The following is a 22870-nucleotide window of genomic DNA, read 5'->3' as shown; positions in this document are numbered from 1 at the left end:
CCATTGTAGCTAAAAGTTAAGTAAAATACCTTGGTGCAACTATTGATAACTGCTTATCTTTTGAAGACATGGCTATGTCAGTCATCAAAAAGGCTAATGCAAGACTCTAGTTTCTGTATAGGAAACGAGAATTCCTTAACGAACACACTAAAAGGCTGCTAGTTATGTCCATTATTCAGTGCCATTCTGATTTTGCTTCTATTGTCTGGTTTAATTCCATTACCCAGGACTTACGAAACAAGCTACAGGTTACCCAGAACAAAATTATGAGGTTTATTTTAAATTTAGATTTTAGATCCCATATTGGCAAGGAACAGTTCACCACTTTAAACTGGTTACCCGTAGCAAAAAGAGTAGACTTTAAAACTCTCTGTCATGTTTTTTTTTAAAATACATACTAAAACAGCCCCTTCCTATATGATGGAACATTTTATTCCTGTAAGTACTGCACACAATTATAGTACTAGGTTTAGAGTGTCAACTACAAACAATAGTGAAGATACATGTACTTTCGTTGATAGTGGACGCTATTCTTACCCAAAGGTCAACAGTTTTGGTAAAAAGTCATTAGCCTACCGTGGGTGTTCATTATGGAACAATTTACCACAAGATTTAAGAAAGATCAAAACCTTGAATAAGTTTAAGTTCTCTATTAAGACACACTTGTTGGACTAGGACTGTTCCTCTTTAATTTCAATATGATTTTTGTAATCATGTCTTAGACAGATTTATCAGAGTACATACTCTTATGTTTTTCATTATAAAGCAAATTTTATGGTATAATATTTCATTTTATAATGCTCTAAAATGTCTTCCTATGTCAACCAATTAATATAAAAAGGACCACAATGGAAATAAGGGATTTTTAATCTCTTTTTTGTGTTATCCTTAGCAATATAATGTGGTTTTAACATGGATGCATTTATTTATTTTGTATTTTTATCATGTATTTAAATGCCATGTTATGTACATTTTATTTCTGAAATAAATCTATCTATCTATCTATCTACTGCAATCTAATCTGGTGCGATTCAGGGAGAACGAAATGGATGTGGGCGAAAGTGATGAGGTAACACGTGATCAAAATACAATGGCGGAAATGAAAGCATTTGTGACAGAGTTTTGCTAATATTTTAACGATAAAGTGAGTAGCTATTGACAACATAATGTCAGTTGGGTGTGTGTATCTAACTTTACATATAATATATAACTGTCAACTTTATGTGTGTTGATATTTGCTATTTATAGTAAGATAATTAAGTTAACGTGTCACAGATGATAAAAAAATTGTTGACACTTATTTAACTCAAAGCTATTTCAGTGGGTGGGGTTACAATTCTTGAATAATTCTATATAAATGACCCTATCATTGGTAAAAAAGGTAGTATTCAAGCCGACATTTCCTTTCCACAGGTAATATAAAAATATAACTATTCATTTACCTGTCCAAAATAAAATGTATACAAACAGAGATTTTTTGTGTGCAATTAACTGCCTTCAAAAGACTGTTTCCCCTTGCTAAAATGTGTTCAATTTTCCTAAAAATTCATGATATTTTCCCATTAACTGAAGATAGATCCTGTGAATGAATGAAAAAAACAATGAATTTATTAATAAATAAACAAAATCTTGATAAGACTAGCTTTTTTACAGCATAATGTATGCATAAAAAAGGCAAAATATGTATACTGTATTTACTAATAATGATTTTGTATTTTTCCCAGTCGAAAAAAACCCACCCCAATTTGATAGGAATAGGCAGTGAAAATTATTTAAAAAAATCACAGACAAAAAACAATCATGCTTGAAAAAGTTTTGTTTCTTTCTATATTGTGGCCAAACTTCAGATATGTGTGTCTTTCCTGCATTGTTTTTTGTATCCATCCAAGCAGTTTTAAGACATCAGGTAGCAGATTTTAGTAGGATCCTTGCACAAGGTTTAGTTCTCTAGTTTCATTATTAAAGTTTCTAGTCTTGCAACCTTGGTTGAAATAGAAACAAATGTTTCAAGTTCTCAGACATATCTTATTTTTTTTACCTTGAAATTGGAAACAAACAATTTCATCTTTTTACAATTATGAATTCTGGAATTATAGTCAAGAAATAGATAGGTTCTTTGGACACCGAAAGAGCAAGAACTGCCTGTCTAAACCGAGAAAAGAATGTCTTTGATTGAACTGTAAAATGTTATATTAAGACTTAGGACAAGTAAATTTTTAATGAATAAATAATATGTGTACAAGGAAGGTATATAGGGTGTTATCTATAGAGTTATGGAAGGCTGCTGCACACTTTCCTAATTTGGTAGTACCCTTTTGCTGTCCTGGAGACCAACCTTCCTAGAATGAAATGCTTAAACGGACTTGGTCATGTTTTGCACCAAAGATTTGTTTACCTAAGGCCAAATAAAAAAATAGGTCTGTTTCAGGTTACCTGACCGACCCTATTTTTTCCCACCGACCCTAACCTATTTTACCCTGAAAAAAATGTGATTTGGGTACGAAAAGCATTTGTTACGAAATGTATGTACGTAAAGTTGACAATATTAGAGTTGGATTTCTGAATGTATTTACCGTACTTCAGCTTAGAGTTCGGACACCTTGAAATAATTAATTTTCGCTCTGCAAATTCATAGAAAATAACCATTTTTACATTTTATCTACATGTATGGTAAATCTGCCTTTTTTCTTCATGTCTGCATTTTACCACTTATTAATTTATCCGTAGTTATCAATGGTTATTACGCCTATAAGTGTAACTCCTTCATCAAGTTAATTAAAATCCCATTCAACACCATTTTATACATGCATTGAAATGAATAAACACCTTTTATTGGCTTCAGATCAAACAGTCACATTGTGTGACGTCACATAACTTTCAGTTATACCCACGAGGATCTCATGGAGTGCATGGATATTGCTATGCAGGATTAATGTGTCTGGGTGGTGTTTTTGATTGTAACTTAAGTATTGCATTTCTAACTTTAATTTATCACATTAAATAGTTACCTGTATCATTGAATGTGTTGACTTTTATTGTTCTATTGGTGTTTCAATGAGTATTACCGTACGATTATTGCTTCATAAAGTCTATATTAAAAGTGTGGTACAAGTTTCAAAGTTTATTGGCGGATCGTTTTACAAACATGTCATGTCTGTGTTTTCTTATTCTCCTGATTGCCCTTGTTTTTTCTTTAATCCTCCATTAAATATATCACACATCCTTTTCAACAGGCAATAAATCGTTTAGGATGGGTAGTAACTAACTAACACAGTGATGTATACGGTTAGGTAATCTAGCCAGGCATTGTAACGATAAAGATCAACAATTTTTGTCTGTGAGACTTAGTAACTGTAAGTTACAATTGATGGCCTTTGGGTGTCCGAAAATTAGGTACCTAAAATTAATTATTTTTGAAAATAATAATGGATGTCCGAATTTTTAGATTGTCCGAACTCAAAGGTGAATTACGGGTAGTTTGTGCTTGTGTGGCAGGTATATTTCAATTCTTGAACTATATTTTCTTGTCAGATACAAATGTGTCAGATACTGACTTTCGGACTGATATGTCAGACTTAAGTGTGCAATTTTGGCAATAAAACCTGCATGTTACTTGTTCTTCAAACCTGAACCCCCAGGTCCTCTTGACAGCATTGAGGTTTACTTGGCTGATGGCTTATATAGTAAATTTGCTGTCCCACTCTTCATGTAATTATGTTACAGGGAGGTTAGCATTCTACAGAGGGCGATTGAAAGCAAAAGGGTGCATAAAGAAAAGTAAAACCGTTCCTGGAAAGTCTTAAATAATAGCAGAGTGGTGTACCATAACTTAGTTGAAATCCAACCATCATTGTCAAAGTATTTAACTAGACAAATAAAGAATGTTTCCTTTGAAGCATGGAACATGTTTAAAAACTACCGATAAACCTGAAAATTGATGACTTTTATTTTTGTTACTTTCTGAGTCAACAGTTACTGAAATCAATATATCAAAAAAAAAATATAAAAAAAATAAAAAAATATTCCGACCTACCTACCCTATTTTTTTTGGCAGTGTTACCTGAAACGCACCTATTTGTTATTTGGCCTAATGAAGAACAGTGAAGAAAACAATAGATATTTAAACCTTTGGAAACATTGGTAGCATCATGTGATGATTTCAATCAACCAATCGTACTGCGGCAGTTGAAACTGTATATTACTTCAGTTAAACACAATTCCTTACATTTTTGGCAAATTTTCTTTCTTTTTTATTTTTAAGTTCCAAACAGCCCTCCTAATGTGCACTCTCCACCCTTAGCTACCCATCCCTTGTCTGCAGGACCCAGGTTTCTTTTTAAATGGCTAAAACTCTTGACTCTAACCTAGGTCTTTTGGGAATGGGAACTTGCACCAAATAAATGATAAATCCCTAAAAAAAATAAATTGGGCAATGAAATTTCCCAGAGTTCAGGAATTTTGCATAATTTAAAAGACTGAGAAGGGGTCAAAATATCTGACCCTTTGATTGTGTAGACTAGTTATACAACTATCTGAAGAACCATGAAATTATGATTGACTTTAGATGTTCTATTTTTTCTGTTTTGTTTCAGAAATGAATTGAGTCAATGGCATTTTCAATTAAAGAAGCTCCAGTATATGTAAGTAAGATTTTTCATTTATGATGGCAAAATTATTTGATATATAAGTTGTATGAAGATAAAATTGAACATTCTCTGATGCAATGCTTTATATACCTTGGTCTTACAAAGTGTTATAACTTTTGGCAAAAGTTCTAGACTTGCAATCTAATCTTGGTTGTTCATCAACCTAGTCAAATACAGACACGTTTATTTTTTGTGGAACAAAGATTTCTTTTTCTTGAGAGTTATAAATTTATGCTATGCCTGATTTTTAGTGCGCCCTACAGACTTTAGTACCACAAATCAAAATCAGGTATCGTCAGATCTATTTTTTTACATGAAAACTTTAAAAGATTAATGTGCCAGGGTTGCAAAATGGGATGTTTGATGTTATGCAGTTTAAAAATGTGGGAATTAAAAGACTTCTATATTTAAATATGTTCATAACATTGCATCGTTAATGTTAATTTGAATGCAAGCCTAAGAATCCCTATAAAGCTTGGTGAGGAACCAAGGTGAAAAGATAATTATAGATAGTTAGGCAGAAAATGGAAATGTGTTGACTTAAAGACCCTGTCTTACTTTCACATGCTACAAATCGTCAAAACAGGGACCTGTACATTCATTTGCTTTCAATATTACAGTCTTGAAGAATATATAAAATTGATGATTTACAATTTGTTTTCTAAGGTATTAAAACAGGGTATTTGAAAAGAGCCTTGCTATTACTGAAGCAAATAATAGTTTACCACATCTTCTAAAATACTTATTTTGGTAATCAAATACTCGAAAGAATAACCCAATATTCGAATATCAATTTTGCCATTCGTTTGCATCCCTATTATTTATATTTCTTATTGATTTGTCTAAGACTCTTCCAATATATGTTTTTGTATAATATCCCTCAAATGTTTTCATATGTTTAACAGGGTGGGGTAACTCTGGTGGTAGAGTTTGATGAAGACACACCCCTCTCGTCCCTCGGCAACTACTATGTCGTGTACGAAGGTTCTCGACAACGTCATGTGACCCAGTCCCGACTACTAGCACCCACAAAACTACACTCTGTTGTGCCAAGTGAGTATGGAGCTTTGTGACACTTCACCATGAAGTTATATCATGATGCACTCTTAATTTCATGATGCAGTGGTCAGAAATTGGCTCAGGGAGAGCAATACTTGATAAGGGTATAGAGAGCTGATTTTTCTACATTTTGTACCCTGTGCATAGGAGTGGGTGCCTGATATTAATAATTATCAGTATTTTTTTGCATTTAACATGATAACCTGGGTTGGTAACTTTTAAAAGAAATCTTGCACCATCAAATTATATTTCTATCCATTTTTTAGCTTGCTTAATCTCTCTTTTTATGGAAAAAAAGTTGTGGCATTGTCATGTATATAATTGTTGGTGCAGTCTCCACCATGCAAAAACTTTATTAATTACATGTATATTGGGAATGAATTGGAAATTGTTCAAGACATTTATTATACTCCGTATGCATGTTTATAATGACAATGTGGAGCAAGTCTTATAAATCTGTTTTACATTCCATCGTATGAAGAGTTAATGTCCCTTGATCAGCTGAGTTTTGACGTCTGTTAAGGGTGCTGTTGTTTTTAATGTAAACAAGCGGTGTTTATGGGAATTTAAAATACATTGTGTTATGTTTGGATGTATTTAGAATATAATGTGCATATTTTGAGATGTTGGTCTCATTAGCTCAAACATTCATGATTTTAACTTCACACAACTTATCAAGGTGTCGGTTTAGATGTATTTTAGATATATGGTGCAAATTTTGACATGTTGGCCCCATTGGCTCAAACGTCCTCGATTTCAACCTCACACAACTTATCAATGTTTGAGATTAAGGTGATAAATTTGGTGGATATTCTTTAAGCAACTAGTACAGATAAAAATCTATTATGTTTCGATGCAATCTTAGGCTATTAAAGGCTTAAGTGCTTCAAAACCCTTGATCTTCAGGCCCTAATTTCTCGAAGTCTCTTATAAGAGGATTAAGCTTTGCTCACTTTTTTTGTCTTTCAATAATTTGTCTAATATTTACTTATTTAAGAGTTTTTATGCTTTAGATAGGAATTATCATTATGATAAAAACAAAAAACCATTTTTTATTAATCAAAATTCAATTTAGGTATGTACTTTGCCTTATTGAAATAAGTTACTTAAGCCTGTTAAGCTAAAGAAGTTTCGAGAAATTGGGTCCAGGGCATTATTATGCTGCAATGGACCCTCCAAGGGGCCTAACTTGGTCAGCTTTCCACCCCCTATGTAAAGTGGTGTCAATTTTCAAAAACTATAAAGGGACCCTGAAAGTGGTCATTTTGCTGTATTCAAAAAATAATATATAATGCTAAATTTTGATGCTACCATGTTTTAATACAAAATTGTGTTGGATGGAAACTATCCTATCATATTGAATGTTATTGTTGACCTTTAATTTAGCAGGAAGATAAATATCTTTATTCATGTTTTAGCTTTTCTGTTTCTCAAATAAAAAAGTCAAGGTATTGTGTACACCTTGGTGGCAAAAGTGTTGTGTGAAAACTTAAACTTGGGCACAACTTAAAACTTAACTGCGCAAGATATTCCTATGAAAGTTGGTACACATGTTGCCAGAGACCAAATGCACATGTACAGCAAGGCCCATCACTCTTGCTTTAATACTTGCCGAGTTGTGCCAGTTTTTGCCTGGAAAGAGATCGGGCAAGCATAGAGAGTTTGTTCTGCGGTGCTCTTGTTTACTACAGCACATCATTGTGAGTTTTATCACACATGCCATATTTCTGAGAGGCTTCCCAGGGGATTTTGGTCTGAATTCCAGGGGATTTTGATATTACACCAGGGGATTTTTTCGCAGCGAAATTTAGCGCAATATCTACATTTATTATATAAGAATAAATACTGAAAACTCCTCTTATTAGAATAATTTTTGGATTTAGTCATCATGATCCTTCATGGAATTTCACACACATAATGTTATGGATGCTTTCTACTGTCAACCTTGAGCTAATTTTTTTAAATTCCAGGGGATATGGATCCCCCGTGGGGGATGAGGGCATGGATCGGAATTCTGGGGGATTTTTTCCCCGGCTGGGGGATATGGCATGTATGGTTTTATTGAAAGAAATTAAGCTGCCGATCCATCATTTTTCTTAATAATCAATGATTCTTCTGAAAGGAATGTGAACCAATGTTAACAACATTTTTAAACACACCTTTCAAACATTGGCGCATGTCGCTGATACACAAACATACATTCTTATTGATTTGTTTGATCCCACTAGGCAGTTACTAAATAAGGTGAAACATCAATCTAAATGTTACAAGTGTTAGCTAGCTAGTACACCTATTGCCCCACATTCTGACAATAAAGTTTAAGAAGTTATTCCAACTTTTATTGACACGACTGGAAAAGCAATCAAGAGCTGCCATTCCAGTGTATAATACCTGTTATTGATATATCAGAACTAGGGAGTTTTATATCCAAGCTGGATTGAAGAGGTCATTGACAGAGATGGAATGATCGGCCTATAAATCATTGGACTGCTGATTGTGGTTGTCACCAGTAGCCCTCGATAGATGATAGCAAATCCAGGCACAGTTTACTTTGTTTTCTATATAGCTCATGTTGAAATGTGTCCATTACTTCTATTTGGATTGTATTTTCTGTTTACTGAGAAAATAAATAAATATATATACATATTATATATATGAATATATATGTTTCTAGAAGACAATGTTTTTAAATACTAAGCGAATCGCATCTGCCATCTTGAAATTGATACATTATAATCTGATTGCCATTTGCACATTTTTGCGTATGGAAACATTCCAGCATCTTCGGCAACCAGGGTTCTCTCTTCTGTTACACTTCATTCATACCACGGGGAAATATCTCATTTATATGAATATGCATGTGGCAGGGGAGACAACCTACTTCCAATGAAATTGCATGTTACAGTTAAATAACCTCAATTACCCTGTATTGTCTCCGCAGCAAGTGGTCCATGAGGCTGTGTTCATATTTGTAGTGATCTGGTGGACCAAGTTCCATTCGCCAGAATACTTTTCTATGGGTTAAACATTACTATAAGTGTCTGTGCATTTTTCCACATTGGTACCATGCAGAACCATTGAAATTGCCTCATTAATTATTTATGATTTTGAGATTTTTCTACCCAAATTGCCCACCTTACACAACAAAGCATAGCCCAGTAGTGTATTGGGCCTATCTGACGATGACATTCCAGATTACGTGGAGATTGTTTTTGTTGATATTTTTTTGCATTTTTTTATTTTGAACCTGTCATGCAAGTCTCTCAATATTTTGGACCAGGCCCAACTAAAGTTTACTGGTTCAGTAATGTATTATGTTAACTATTGTAATTTAGTTTTATTCATCAACATGTGCAACCAAAGAGGTTCCGGTATTTTGGGGTGTTATTTGTTTTGGTCCAATTATTTAAATAAAACTCATCGGTGTAGCAAGGGGATTTGTTATGTGTTACAGTGTATGCAAGGTCATTTTGGCGTTTTTTTGCAAATTGTCTGTATCGACTACAGGAAGCATTCTTAACTTAACAAAGTATTTTCAACCAAACTACTATTTATTTTAGTTTTCTACACATAGGGGGTCATTTTTTTTTTTAATTGCAGACTACTTTTTTTTTTTTCGATTTTATGAGACAATGTGTACGCAGCTGCGTACTCTGCGTACAGGACGCTACACGCTTGACTTTCAACAATGAAATGTACATTATTCGTCATCCCGTATTTAAGGTGACTTTGAGTCACTCTGTTTACCCTGGTGCTGATATCTTCAGAAGTCCATAGATGACCATTAAGTGCTGGACACAAATATTGATAAATTGTAACAGCCTGATTTAAGTACATGTACTAGATGTACTGACAAGGGGTCAATGTACTGGACAGGACATCTGGCCCTGATTTCCCGAAACTTCTTAAGTCTAACTGACTTAGGTTCAGCTTATTTTGTTTAGCAAAATTTCATATTTTAACCTGATTTTGATAAAAAAAAAGATTTTTTTTATAATTATCAGACAGATAACTTTGATAGATAATACAAAATCTTCCAAAATATTAAATATTTCACAAATTTTAGAAGAACAAAAATAGTGAGATTAGCTTAATCGTCATATAACAGACTAAAGGAGTTTTGAGAAATTGGCCCCACATAATTAAGACATTGATCATCTATTTTGTTGACATTCATTAGAACGATGGTTAAGAGCTTTGTTAAAGATTCAACATAAATAATGACATCGTTGTTTACTTTTATATGTAAAATATTTCATGATATGCTCACATATTTAGATATAAAGAAGTACAGCTAAAACAGCTGGCTAAAAAATTGTTTCAAAATACAGCACAAATTAATACATTAAAGATGCACTCTTACTCCCAAATAAGATTTACCACAATTAAAAATATTGTTAAAATATTCCAAAAAGGATTAATAAATGTCGAAAACAATGGTTCTTATGAAGGTAACCGAGTTTAATTTGAAAGAAATGAGCATAAAACACGTTATTTCTACCTTATAAAACTATAGTAGACCACAGTAAATCTTTTAGCATTCACCAATCATTTAATATTTTTGCGCTTTCTGCTATTAAATACACGGTTACAATCTTGTTATCAGTAATTAATATTTTCCATAAATGCATTATTTAGTAAGTAGTAAAAGGTTTATTAGTCAAAATTTATGTTTGTTATACATGTGTATGTATTGATTTTGAATAAGAGTGTCACTTTAAACTTGCAAAGCAGTAATGATTTGAAAGTAAACAATGATGACGTTAGCAACGTTGTTAACTTAAACAAAGGTCTGAATATTCTGCCCCGTGCATTGTCATTCATTGGTTGCTTAAATATTTGAATTTATTGTTTTTGTAAGTAAGTTAAATGATTTTAACTTTCTTTGCAACAATACTGCAGCTGCAATGTATATTATAGCATTTCATAATTGTCACAGTGTGAAAACGACACTAATATTTTTGTTTTCATTCAATGAATAAATTATTTCCAGTAGGACATGTTAAAGTTACCATAACAAAAATAGTCCATGAATATTCTTTTGGTTGAAAAAAGTGCACTTTGTTTATCAAATCAAATTATGTGGTAACCCTTATTTGTTTATTTTCATATGTAAAAGATTAACTTATGAGTCACAAAATTTATCAATTTTGTAAATATGCAAGTAACGTTAGGTTAAATAATAGCATTGTTTCATCGAAGTTCCTTCAGGAAAAATAATATATGATAAACATGTAGTCTGTGCTTCTACAGTATAAATTTATGTATATTTCTATTGTTAATACATCAAAATAAACCATGCCAAGTCTAACCATAATTCATGTTTAATTGTTGAATCATGAATTTTAAAAAGCAATGGAAGTTTTCTATGCATATGTTTCTGGGGTTTTTTTGCGTACATTACAAGTTTCACAAAAAAGTAAATTTATTACCCTAGTTTTTTCTCATGCATGAATAAAACACTCGTAATATTCAGTCGTACATAATCTGAGACCCGTCATAATTTGTATAATAAAAAGAAGTTTTCTCTTTAAATTCTGTGTATTGTTGGCTTATTGTTCAGTATTTTGTTCGTTTAAAAAGGCAAAAAGTTTTTTTTATAAAGAGTATGGATTCTTCTATCTTTTCACACGCATTACATATTGTTTTCTTTCTTAACGCCCATATTTACAAAAGAAAATTTGTGAAGTTTTGTATTTATGTATATCTGATAATGAACAGATACATTTGAAGGTTTATAATTGGTTCTATTGTTTGGTCATTGTTGACGTGATTTAGATAAAATTTTACCGTGTTCTCTGCATGGTAGAATATGAAAAATTAAATGATTTAACGCGATGTTTCAACGATTTAGCTGTAGATTACGAATGAATATTCGTCTGCATAAGATATCAGAATAAAATCCTAGTATAAATGAAGAAGATTCATAATTTTGTTCAGTGATTCAAATTATAATGAGATTGGATAGAATTACTAACGACATTTTCTTTATGAAGGTATCATATTTTTTTGTTTGTGTTTTTAAAACCATGTTGTTGAAATCATGGACCCATAAAAATCGTTCCCATAAAATATGATAATACAGTCAAACAATTTCATTGTGGTAGGCTGTTGAAAGTCAGGATGTTATATTAAACAGATGGATCTTGCCAAGTGTGACAAAATGTGCGGTGTAATAAATTATTTATGGAATTTTAATATTTGGAATTGCGTAATGAACGCACATGTGACATACTAAATTTGGAACGTATTGTTCATGTTTGTTTTACTTTTTTTTGGTGTAAATATTAATGATTCATGGATCATTTACTTTGTGTGTCAAAAACATATGATAAACATATGATTTGGAATAAATAAAAACATCCGAGTTGCCTGTATATGACTTTGATATATATGGAAAAAAGGTTTGATTATTATTATTGTTGATATATAAATATAAAATATCTATACTTGGAATGTATTAATGTTGATTGTGAATTTCACACAGGTGTGAGTGAAATAGCCAATACATAAGAGAAATTTGCCTTAATTACTGTCGTTAAAAGTGATTTATTTATATATGGTATCAATAATATGTTGGCAGCGATGGCTGAATGGTTAGTGTATCAGACTCTGTATCGGAGGGTCCTGGGTTCGATCCTTACTCAGACCTGTCTGTTCATGAAAGTACTGGGGTGGTATTCAATAAGTTTCTTAGTAACAATTTTCAACTGAGTGAAAAATTGCCTTTTTTTCTAATTTGAATTTGAAGAAAACGAACAATGTTTGTACACCTAAAATCTGAAAATAAGCAAGAAGATGGTCTAAACAATATATGCATATGAATGAATCTGATGAACAGTAGGAGGTATTTAAAATAATCATAGTAAAAAAAATTAAGGTAAAAAATTACGAAATTCTCAGTTGAAAATATTAATTAAGATGCTTTGTGAATAAAATTGGCCCCTTGTTGATTAATGGTTCTGAATCACATGTACATAGCAGATTTTAAATACATATGTTCGTCACTAAAAATCTAAACAGAGCTTAATATGTAACATGTTCTTAAACGTCAATGATCTGCATTGCAACATAAAATCAATCTGACCTTCACCTTTCTGTAATATTACTTGCGTGTTTGTTATGTATAAAAGGTATTACAATCAGAACAACGACCTTTAAAATGAAATTATAATCAATGTGACAGAAATTCTCAGTATACTTCCAGAAAGCAACCATTACTGCATCATAAAGAGACAATAATTTACTGGTAGTTGTAGCAATTATTAACAATATATTTTTGCTTTTAAAATAAATGCATAAAAAAGGAGTTCTGATAAAATGTACTTAGTGTAAGCTTCTTAATGCTAATGAAATGGATATGACTGAGTTGATTGATTTTCAGAGAAGTGAGTCACACGTTATGTAATTCTAAATTAACATAATATATAGGTCCAGTTACTGGAGTCAACTGTAGTATATCTTAGTTTATCTGTCTTCAAAGAAAAAGTGAAGTTATTGTCATAGCCTTGTTGTCGTTGTTGTCAGAGCTGTTGTTGTGCAAAATTTTTGAACTTGGCCATAACTCAAAATCTGTTTAAGGTTTTCCCATGAAACGTGGAATACATGTTGCCAGAGACAAGTAATAAGGGTATGTATTTTTAGGCCCATAACTCTGGCCTTGATAATTTTCAAGTTATAGCCCTTTGTTCAATAAAAAAGTGACGAGCATTATATAAGGAGTTCATTATAATGTTCTGATCTTCACATAGTCTTATAGTAAATTGGTAAGAACTCAGAAAATATAGCTTCAATGGATGTGGTTGTTGTTGCCAATATTTTCAGATAAATATGTTTTGAAACGGAGAAAATATAGCTTCAACTTGTGTGATTGTTGTTGTCAATATCTACAGATAAATGAGTCATTTAGCCCTGTAGAGTGATATTAATAAAAAACTTGGATCTTTTATTGTATGAAGATTCTTGGAGGATGTTTCACTGTGTGGATCTGATCAGATCTAAGACTTGTAACAATTGTTTTTCTGTAAAACATTAGTGTTGGCATGGTAGGAGCTGGCGGTCTTTAAGAAATCCAGGATAGATCTATCAGTGCCAAGCTTCTGTTTAGTTTAACAGATCTATGTGGATGACAGTAACCGTTCCATTGTCTGGAGTAAATACGTAATTGTTATTGTTCAACTGTTAATTATTTTTATACATGCAAAAATAAAGTGTTTGTATCGAACGGATTCAATTCAAAATGAAGGTAGATTCGAACAGGTAAGTTTTAAGTTGTTTTGTCATATATGTCCTAAAAGAGGAAACTGGCACATGCCATTGAAAAATCTTCAAAATATATTGTTCAAATTTAGATATTGGTATACCAGTTTGGGTTTTTTGGTGCCAAAATTCGGCCCCATTCCCCTTTTAAAAAGCAAAAAAAATCCCCTGCCCGTGTAAAAAATTCCCTTTTTTTTTATATTTTTGAGGAGCATGGACCTCTTAAAATTAATCAATTGTAGCAATCTTATGCAATTAATGAATATTATCATAGCTTTTGTTTAATTAAAAATTTGAAAACATGTTAAACGTTATATGAATCATGTTAGTATTATTCCCCTTTTTGCCAAAAATGATTGAATATAATGAAATAATCATCAAAGAGCACCAAACAAAGGCAAATTTTGATTATGATCATCAATAAATGATTTTCATTAGATGTTTATTATTCTAGATATGATAACCGGTTATGGTTGTCTGTTTTGATTTGATAATCAATAATGAAATTTTATCTGTTTTATCAAACACTACTATTGCTAGTGCCTCTATATGGACATTTACGGTATACTCGGCTTATGCATTATTTCCCAACAGTAAAACATATTTCACTGACTCAAGTTTTTGTGTGACATTTTCATTTAATTACCAATGTTCTTGTGAATGAAGTATTTCGAAAGTTTAATGAGTTTAATCAATTTAAATACACTCATTTAAAATGTTTTCTTTTTGTTAAGTTATTGTTATAAAAAACATTATGTGTGTGACTCATTGTAAATCTCTTGGAAACTTTGTAAATTTCCATGATAGATGATTGCAAGGCACAATAAATAGAATTCTGAGAACTGTCAAGTATATTATGTGAAGACTATGATATATTAAAGCATAAGTTTTTATACTTATGAAATTGAATGCATTTCTATTATAATGATTGTGAGATTTCCTTTATAGCTTATTATGCCCCCTTTTGAAAAAAGTGGGGTATATTGTTTTGCACATGTCGGTCGGTCTGTCTGTCGGTCGGTCGGAATACCAAATGGTTTCCGATCAATAACTTGAGAACGCTTTGACCGAGGGACCTCATACTTGGTATGTGTATTGGTCATCACCAGCAGATGAACCCTATTGATTTTGAGGTCAGTGGGTCAAAGGTCAAGGTCAGTGTGACCTTTACATGAAAAACGGTTTCCGATCAATAACTTGAGAACGCTTTGACCCAGGAACCTCATACTTGGTAGGTGTATTGGTCATGACCAGCAGATGAACCCTATTGATTTTGAGGTCAGTGGGTCAAAGGTCAAGGTCAGTGTGACCTTAACATGAAAAACGGTTTCCGATCAATAACTTGAGAACGCTTTGACCGAGGGACCTCATACTTGGTATGTGTATTGGTCATCACCAGCAGATGAACCCTATTGATTTTGAGGTCAGTGGGTCAAAGGTCAAGGTCAGTGTGACCTTTACATGAAAAACGGTTTCCGATCAATAACTTGAGAACGCTTTGACCCAGGAACCTCATACTTGGTAGGTGTATTGGTCATGACCAGCAGATGAACCCTATTGATTTTGAGGTCAGTGGGTCAAAGGTCAAGGTCAGTGTGACCTTAACATGAAAAACGGTTTCCGATCAATAACTTGAGAACGCTTTGACCCAGGGACCTCATACTAGGTAGGCTTATTGGTCATGACCAGCAGATGAACCCTATTGATTTTGAGGTCAGTGGGTCAAAGGTCAAGGTCAGTGTGACTGTAAGTGTCCATATTTTATTTAAGTGTCCAAATCCTACTAACAATTTGGCTCCCAAGGGGGCATAAATGTTTCACTAACATCTCTTGTTAAAGATGCAATTCTAACTCCCAATACCATCATACCACAATTAATGCCTTTTTTTTAATTACCAAGAAGGATGAATAAATATTGAAAACAATGGTTTTTATGAACGACGCCGTGTTGAATTTGAAAGAAAGGTGTAGAAAATAAAATATTTTTACCTCATGAGACAATAGTTTTAGCACTCACCAGTCATTTAATAATTTTGCTTATTCAGCTGTTAAATACATGGTTAAGATATTGATAACAGATATCAATATTTTGCATAGGTGGATTATTCAGTAAGTTGTTAAAGGTTTGTCACTCAAAATTTGTGTTTGTTATAAATGTGTATGTATTGGTTTTAAATAGGAGTGTCACTTAAAGGATTGTGTATGATTGTTTTAATTAAAAAATTCTCAGTTTAATCAGACTTCAAATGATTGTCACCAGGAAATGTTTGAATCTATTCAAGTGTTTGGCATTATTTATTATCAGTTTCTTTCCTCAACATATTGTTAAAGGGACTATACACCAGATGATACAGTTGCAAGAAAAATTGTCAAAAACTTACCTAAAATTGATACCTTTGTGTGCAACAAATTGAATCTTACCCATGATGGTGTGTGTATCAGACTCTGTATCCGATGCTCTTCAGGGTTCGATCCTTACTCAGACCCAGGGCTTCTAAAACTTTGGAACCTCAATCGGTCCGGACCCGGCGACAACCCCCCCCCCCCCTCAAAAAAAGAAAGACCTGTTCAATAGTCCGATTTTATAAAAATGTCATACATTTTCGCGACGTCTCTTCTGTCAATATTTTTTTGCGGTATGGCAGTTTGTAAGAGGGCTCTAGAGCCAGCATAGCCAATTCGGATAGTCATTGATACAAGTTTAATTCAAATGAGATTCTTATCGAGTTCTGCGGCGTTTCTAACAAGAAAGACTGCGATCGTAATTAACTGTGGCTGTCGGGAGGCGGTCAGACGACAAAAAGTGAAACAGTATTATGATTTATTTGCTTAATGCTTCTTTAGTGGGTCAACATTCAACTGATAATCTTGAATAATAGTATATATCTAGATTTAAAATCGGGGCATCATGCTTAAAGTGTGATATCGACAAAGATTTTTTCATTACTGCGAATAAGTAAGCGGCAGACTCAGCTGTCAGACTATAGTAGTTAATCAAGCGTATCACTGTTGATATCATATATCCCCAACGTACAAAATACCGGTGGTTACCTAGTACCGGTGTAATCCGAAAAGTCCGAATATCTAGGTCATGAAGAGCACTTCCGGTATTCTTTGTTTACAATATCTCTTTGTATATCTCAAAATGAAACTTTCAATAAATATTTAGTTCCTAAGGGTGAAAAACACATTTATTATATCAAAATTCATTGGAAACATATTTTTTGAACTTTTTCTTTTCATATCTGTTACAATGAATGAATAAATTTTGAATAATTCTCAAACAAATTTTGACAGTTGGCTTCCATCTTGTTGATTACGTCATCTCTGAGCATGTGCTTTTTGGGAGCACTGCTACTAGACTAAACTTCTGACTTTTTAATGTTGAATAAAGATGCCAATATTGAACTCCAGAAATGGTGGTGGGATCCTTTGATAGGGCTAAAATAACAATAATTTTGGTAAAAATGGGGAAAATATAAGCATAATTTATTTATTGTTAACTTTTTTTCCATACTTATTTATATAACTAACTTGTCTACATTCTCATGAATGGCACTGTATTGCTATATTTAATAAATGTAAAGAGGTCTATGCTCCTCCAAAAAAAAAAAATTGTTTTTTTTTTGGCAATATTTTGTTTAATATGCACTTTATTTCTGCAAGGTAAATTATAATTCTATACCCAGACCTGCCAACATTGCTGACATAATAATTTTAGCTTACTAACTGGAAGTTTAATGCAGTAGCTACATTTCCCATGATTCCACCGGAATTTGGTAACTAAAAAATCCAAGATGGCGGCCACGGTCGGTAAACAAAAGGCGACAAGAAATCAATAATTGTGTTCTCTGGTAAACGAAACTTATTGTTACTGATGGCAAAATGATTTCTCTTAAATATGAGTGAAATTTAAAGAAGCTTGCATGTAACCTGGCCAAAATTCCATTGGATAGTTGCTCAATACACCGGTAATTGGTACATCCAGGATATATTATTACGTTAATTAATTCGGTATTTTTATGCTTTTACAGATTAACAATGACATGCATTTATCTTTAAAGCCGTTTTTAACCAGCAATGGTTCTTTATAACAATTTAACAAACGGATATCATGTAATGATCGACGACGAAATAGCATATTGCCTTGTGAAAATATGGACCGATTTTAACACTTAATCAGGAAAGCTGCAAGCAGATAATTAACACATAGTTTGTTTAATTGTGTCTTCTGCTTATACCAAAACACGTGATTGGACCGATTGCAAGCGTCTGCTAACTAACAGATAGGCTATAGAGTGATCAGCGTAGCGGAAAAGGAAGCTGGTCGCATGGGTCTCATGGTAACCAAGACACTTTTATGACCTATTGGATGTAGATTTGAATGTGTGAATGACCCATGAATGTTTGTGTATTACAATTTCTTCATCTTTTACTGACTTAGTTGTTTTGGACCGAAATTACAAAAAAAAATAGAAAATTTCGGACCAATTTTTTTTACACTTTTTGAAACTGAAATCGGTCTGGCTTGGTCAAAATTGGTCCAGACCGGCAAATTGCCGGTTTTTAGAAGCCCTGCTTAGACCTGTCTGTTCATGAAAGTACTGGGGCAGTATTCAATAAGCATCTTAGTAACAATTTTCAACTTAGTGAAAAATTGACTTTTTTTCAAATATGAATTTGAAAACAACTTTTCCCAACAAGTGTTTTAACCCATAACACATGGAACCAATTTTACCTTTCAGGTCACATTGCAGAGTAAGAATCGGTACTAGTGACCTGCGTACGCATACAATAGTTGATAGTCAAAATAACTTTTCCCTTTGTAACAAGTGTTACCCATAACACATGGAACTGTTTCTACCTTTCAGGTCATAGTGAAGAAGAGGACGTTTTAGTGTCTGTTGTAGACTTCCAGGGACCTCAAGTGTCTGCCCCTCTTCTTGCGCGAGGCCATATAACATTCCGGACGGACTCCACCTTCCATTTAGCGGAGTTCTTACGAGACAGTGTGTTCCATATAGACTCGCTTGCAGACCTTGAACTAATCAAGGGAGATAATTTCAATATTGCCAATGAGGAGTTATCTACTCTTGATGTGCGATTAAGTCGTGCATTAACGTATTTAGGTTTTCCGGAATGGTGGTCACTATTGGGAAATGAATCAAATTCAGGTGATTAATTTCTAAGGACACTTTTTATTATCTTATTAACAGAAATAATTAACTATACTCTATTAGAAATTGAGTCAGTCAAGGAAAATTTGATCAAAATAAGCGAATGATCAGTTATATACTTAGTTTGGATTTTTAAATTGCATTGTAGTATTACGCATGCATTCGAAGTGCATTATAATGAAAACTACAACAAGCCCAAATTGTCTTACAGTAAATATGGCATTTTGGTGAAATATTGTGAAATATGACATCATAGTTTTCTGTTACTGCAAATGGAATGGTGGAAATGAAGTGACATTTTTTCATTTAATTAAGAAATATTACACACCACTGAGTGTCATATGACATTTAAAGGACCGGCCAGTCAACCCACGAAGGTGAATATGGACGAGGCGCCAGCCGAAGTCCATTCACCTTCGGGGTTGACTGGCCTGTCCTTATAATGCGATATTGCCGGAAGTGGTGTGTTATATTTCTTATATTAAACCGAACACTTTTTTACCATTTAATAAGTTTAAAGTGCCTTTGATGTGTTTTATTTAACAAATCTAATAATGTTTCCTTGAGAAAACAAATTTGTTGTGCAAATTAAAAGCATCACTCACCAGTTTTATGTCGTCAGCGGTACATACTGTAGGACGTCAGCGGTCCATTTTATTTTTTGGCGTAGTCCGGACCGGCTAAAACATGATATGGCCCGCTGACGTCAAGAAAACTGGATTTTTATTAAAATACATTGAAATACGGACCGATCAACTTTATATACACAAAGAAGGGACACATTTATGTAAGGTATAATATAAGGTTATAGGTACATTCAGGGTTATATACAGTATTTATTGTTTTAAAAAATATTTCACATGATTCTTAAAACCAACAATTTGAAAAATGAACCGCAAGAAAAAAAACTCGGAACTTTTTCCCTTTTATTTTTGGCCGTTCTCTCCTTTGATTTCCTTCAGTAAATTAACATGACTCTGAAAGGTATTTTGATTGATTTGAAATGAATAAATATACAACATGTTGATTATTCTTTTCAGAATCCCCAGCACCCAGGGAATCATTGTTACACTTCTCAGCGAGGCTGGGACTGGTCAAGGTCACTGGGTTTTTCCTGCGTAGGACTGGCAGTGAGGCGTGTCTAAAACTCCCGAATAGTCGCGGTCACCTGCCAAGGGACGTTGCTCTAGACCACGGCTTCAACGGTCTTGCAGAATTGTTATCAGAGTGAGTCTTATTAATAAGAATAGCGCTTACTCAGTGTTGTTCAGCTTCAGGACTGTTACATCGTCTGTATGTCGTCTATATATCATCCTTTTAGCGAAATAAAAATAATATTGTGTTTTTTATCCGTACTCGAGTAGTAATTTAGTACTCCTGAAGTCATTGCCATGCCTACCAATTATATATGTCAATCAGTTAAGAGTTGGTTAGGGTTAGGTTAATGAAGTGTTGCATGTTGCTGCTGCCTAATAATAGTCGGTGTGCCATTTTAGCCATCTACTGGATGTACACTCAACCCATTTTTATGTTACCCAGTTAAAAGGTGGTGAATTGAATGTGTCGTCTGCTTTTGATCATGAATGACACCCATAAAGTCACTACACAGGGATGTGGTTGACCTGGCAGCTGAAGGGCGGAAACCATTGCAGTAATGGGTTCTTGGGGCGCTTCAAACCCGCAATAGGGATCTTAGGGGGTGAAACATCTTGGGGCAGATGGTTTGCAATGATCATCACTATTGATTTGTGGATGTTTTTGACTTAGGATTATGGATATTAATGAAGTAAAGAAAAAATATTACAGGAGAAATTTCATGGAGTCATGTCAATATTTGTCGTCAAACGGGCAGCCGACACCAAGACATGCATTTTCCGAGTACTCCATTACTTGATTGGAAGATTATCCCAGTACTCCAGTACTGATTTAAATTCTTTTTGCCATCCCTTATGATTAGCCTCGCCTACGCCTGCTTCTGGATGTTATTTAGACTTTACCATAAAAATTTTGAGGTATTTTAAGGCTGTCAATTAACAGGTTTGCTTTAGGTAAGGTTCATGCTGAGTGTAACCTAGACACCAATTATGTCAAGATCTACGACACGCAATAGTACAAAATTATAATACGTAGGTGATATGTGACATACTACCGCAGTGCCTGGGTATCAAAATAGCAGAATTAGTACGGCATTTCTTAGAAAAGCCACATTGAACAATAATTGAATGATAACATTTCATTCTGTTATGCTGGTGTGAATTGGAACAAACGTAATGTCATCATCATCACGTAATGTATCATTTGTAAAGTATAATATTTTTTCTACGAGCTTGCTGATAAATATGGTATTGTTATTTCAAACCATGCTGGATTTTTTCTTTTGATTTTTTTAAAGTTGAGATTATTTTTATCTTTTTTCTCAGAATTGTTGACAGTGGGAGTGTTGTATGAATGAAAGTAATTATTAATTCATTCTAAATTCATATTTCTTGGAAAACCTATGGAAATTTAACACTGATTATTTTTAGACTTTGCTGAATTTACAATTTTTGATATTATAGATATATTCAGCAAATATGATCATTTCAGAAAGCAAATTACGCCTGAAGTTCGATAAGAAGGTTTTTACTTCCCAGAAGGTAGGCATATACAAATCGCAGAGTCCAACCTTCTGTCCCTTCATTCGTCCGTGCGTCTGGCTCAATTTCTCGTTTCCGGACTGTAAACTTGTATGGACATATTTTAATATAACTTGCCTCATGTGTTTGACATAACCTGTGTTCCTACCTTTAAGGTCAAGGTCACACTTACTGTTTATTTAGAGTAAAGGAGGTCATGTGCATGGACTTGTATGGACAGATTTTAAAAGAGTTTGACATACCAAGAAGACATGTCGCATGCATGACCTGTGTCCCTACCCTTAAGGTCAAGGTCACACTTACTGTTAATTATCCCCCGCTGAATCGAAGATTTCGGGAGGAGGATATTGTTTTGGCGTTGTCCGTCAGTCCTTCTGTCCGTCCTTCCGTCCGTCTGTCCGGTACCATATGTTGGTAGGCATTGATCAGAAAATGTTCAAACTTGGTCAGAATGTTTCCCTTGATCAAATCTCGACCACTTTTAAAAGTGGGTCACTTGGGGTCAAAAACTAGGTCACTAGGTCAAATGTTAGAAAAATCTTTGGAACATACTAGAGGCATTATACATGGTTAAATATTCATTAAACTTAATCAGAATGCCTCTTTGAAATCTTGGAATAGTTAGAAACTAGTAGGTCATATGGGGTCAAAAATGAGGTCACTGGGTCAAATCTTAAAAAAAACCTTGTGGACACTCTAGAGGCTATAATTTTTGCAATATATCTGGACCAATCTTCATGAAACTTGATCAGAATTTTTACCTTGATGAAATCTTAGATTAGTTTGGAACTGGGTAACATGGAGTCATAAACTAGGTTTTTTAGTCAATTCTAAATGTTACATTATATACAATATTTTTTTTTTATTTCAAACTCTTGCAATCAAACTCAAACTCATATATATATATATTTCATCAACAATTGATTTCCATTCCTTGACTTAGCCCAATCAGGCGGGGGATATCAATTCAACGAATTTGCTTGTTTACTATGGAATACTGCATAATTATAAGGGCATAAGAGTATAGGTGGTTGTGTTAGGTCCAGGCTTTAACTTTATTACGTATGGACGGACTTTAAAATAACTTGATATA

The 22870-nt window shown here is 33.4% G+C and overlaps 1 protein-coding gene across 12 annotated transcripts in view; it reads left to right on the top strand.

Annotated features, from left to right (window-relative positions):
- The first annotated feature begins 1081 nt into the window (after window positions 1-1081).
- Window positions 1082-22870, top strand: part of LOC128227046 (rho guanine nucleotide exchange factor 28-like) — a 115941-nt gene continuing 94152 nt past the window's right edge. For all 12 annotated transcript variants that reach the window (XM_052937226.1, XM_052937234.1, XM_052937233.1 and 9 more), the window contains exons 1-5: window positions 1082-1144; window positions 4593-4640; window positions 5552-5699; window positions 18836-19138; window positions 20182-20368. In XM_052937226.1, the coding sequence (XP_052793186.1) occupies window positions 4608-4640; window positions 5552-5699; window positions 18836-19138; window positions 20182-20368 (671 nt within the window). In that variant the 5' untranslated portion in view covers window positions 1082-1144; window positions 4593-4607. The remainder of the gene's footprint in view (window positions 1145-4592; window positions 4641-5551; window positions 5700-18835; window positions 19139-20181; window positions 20369-22870) is intronic.

This window comes from Mya arenaria, chromosome 3 (genome assembly GCF_026914265.1).
Source record: "Mya arenaria isolate MELC-2E11 chromosome 3, ASM2691426v1".
Taxonomy (NCBI): domain Eukaryota; kingdom Metazoa; phylum Mollusca; class Bivalvia; order Myida; family Myidae; genus Mya; species Mya arenaria.
Note: the sequence above shows the minus strand (reverse complement) of the source record. Positions and strands in the feature narration are given on the sequence as shown.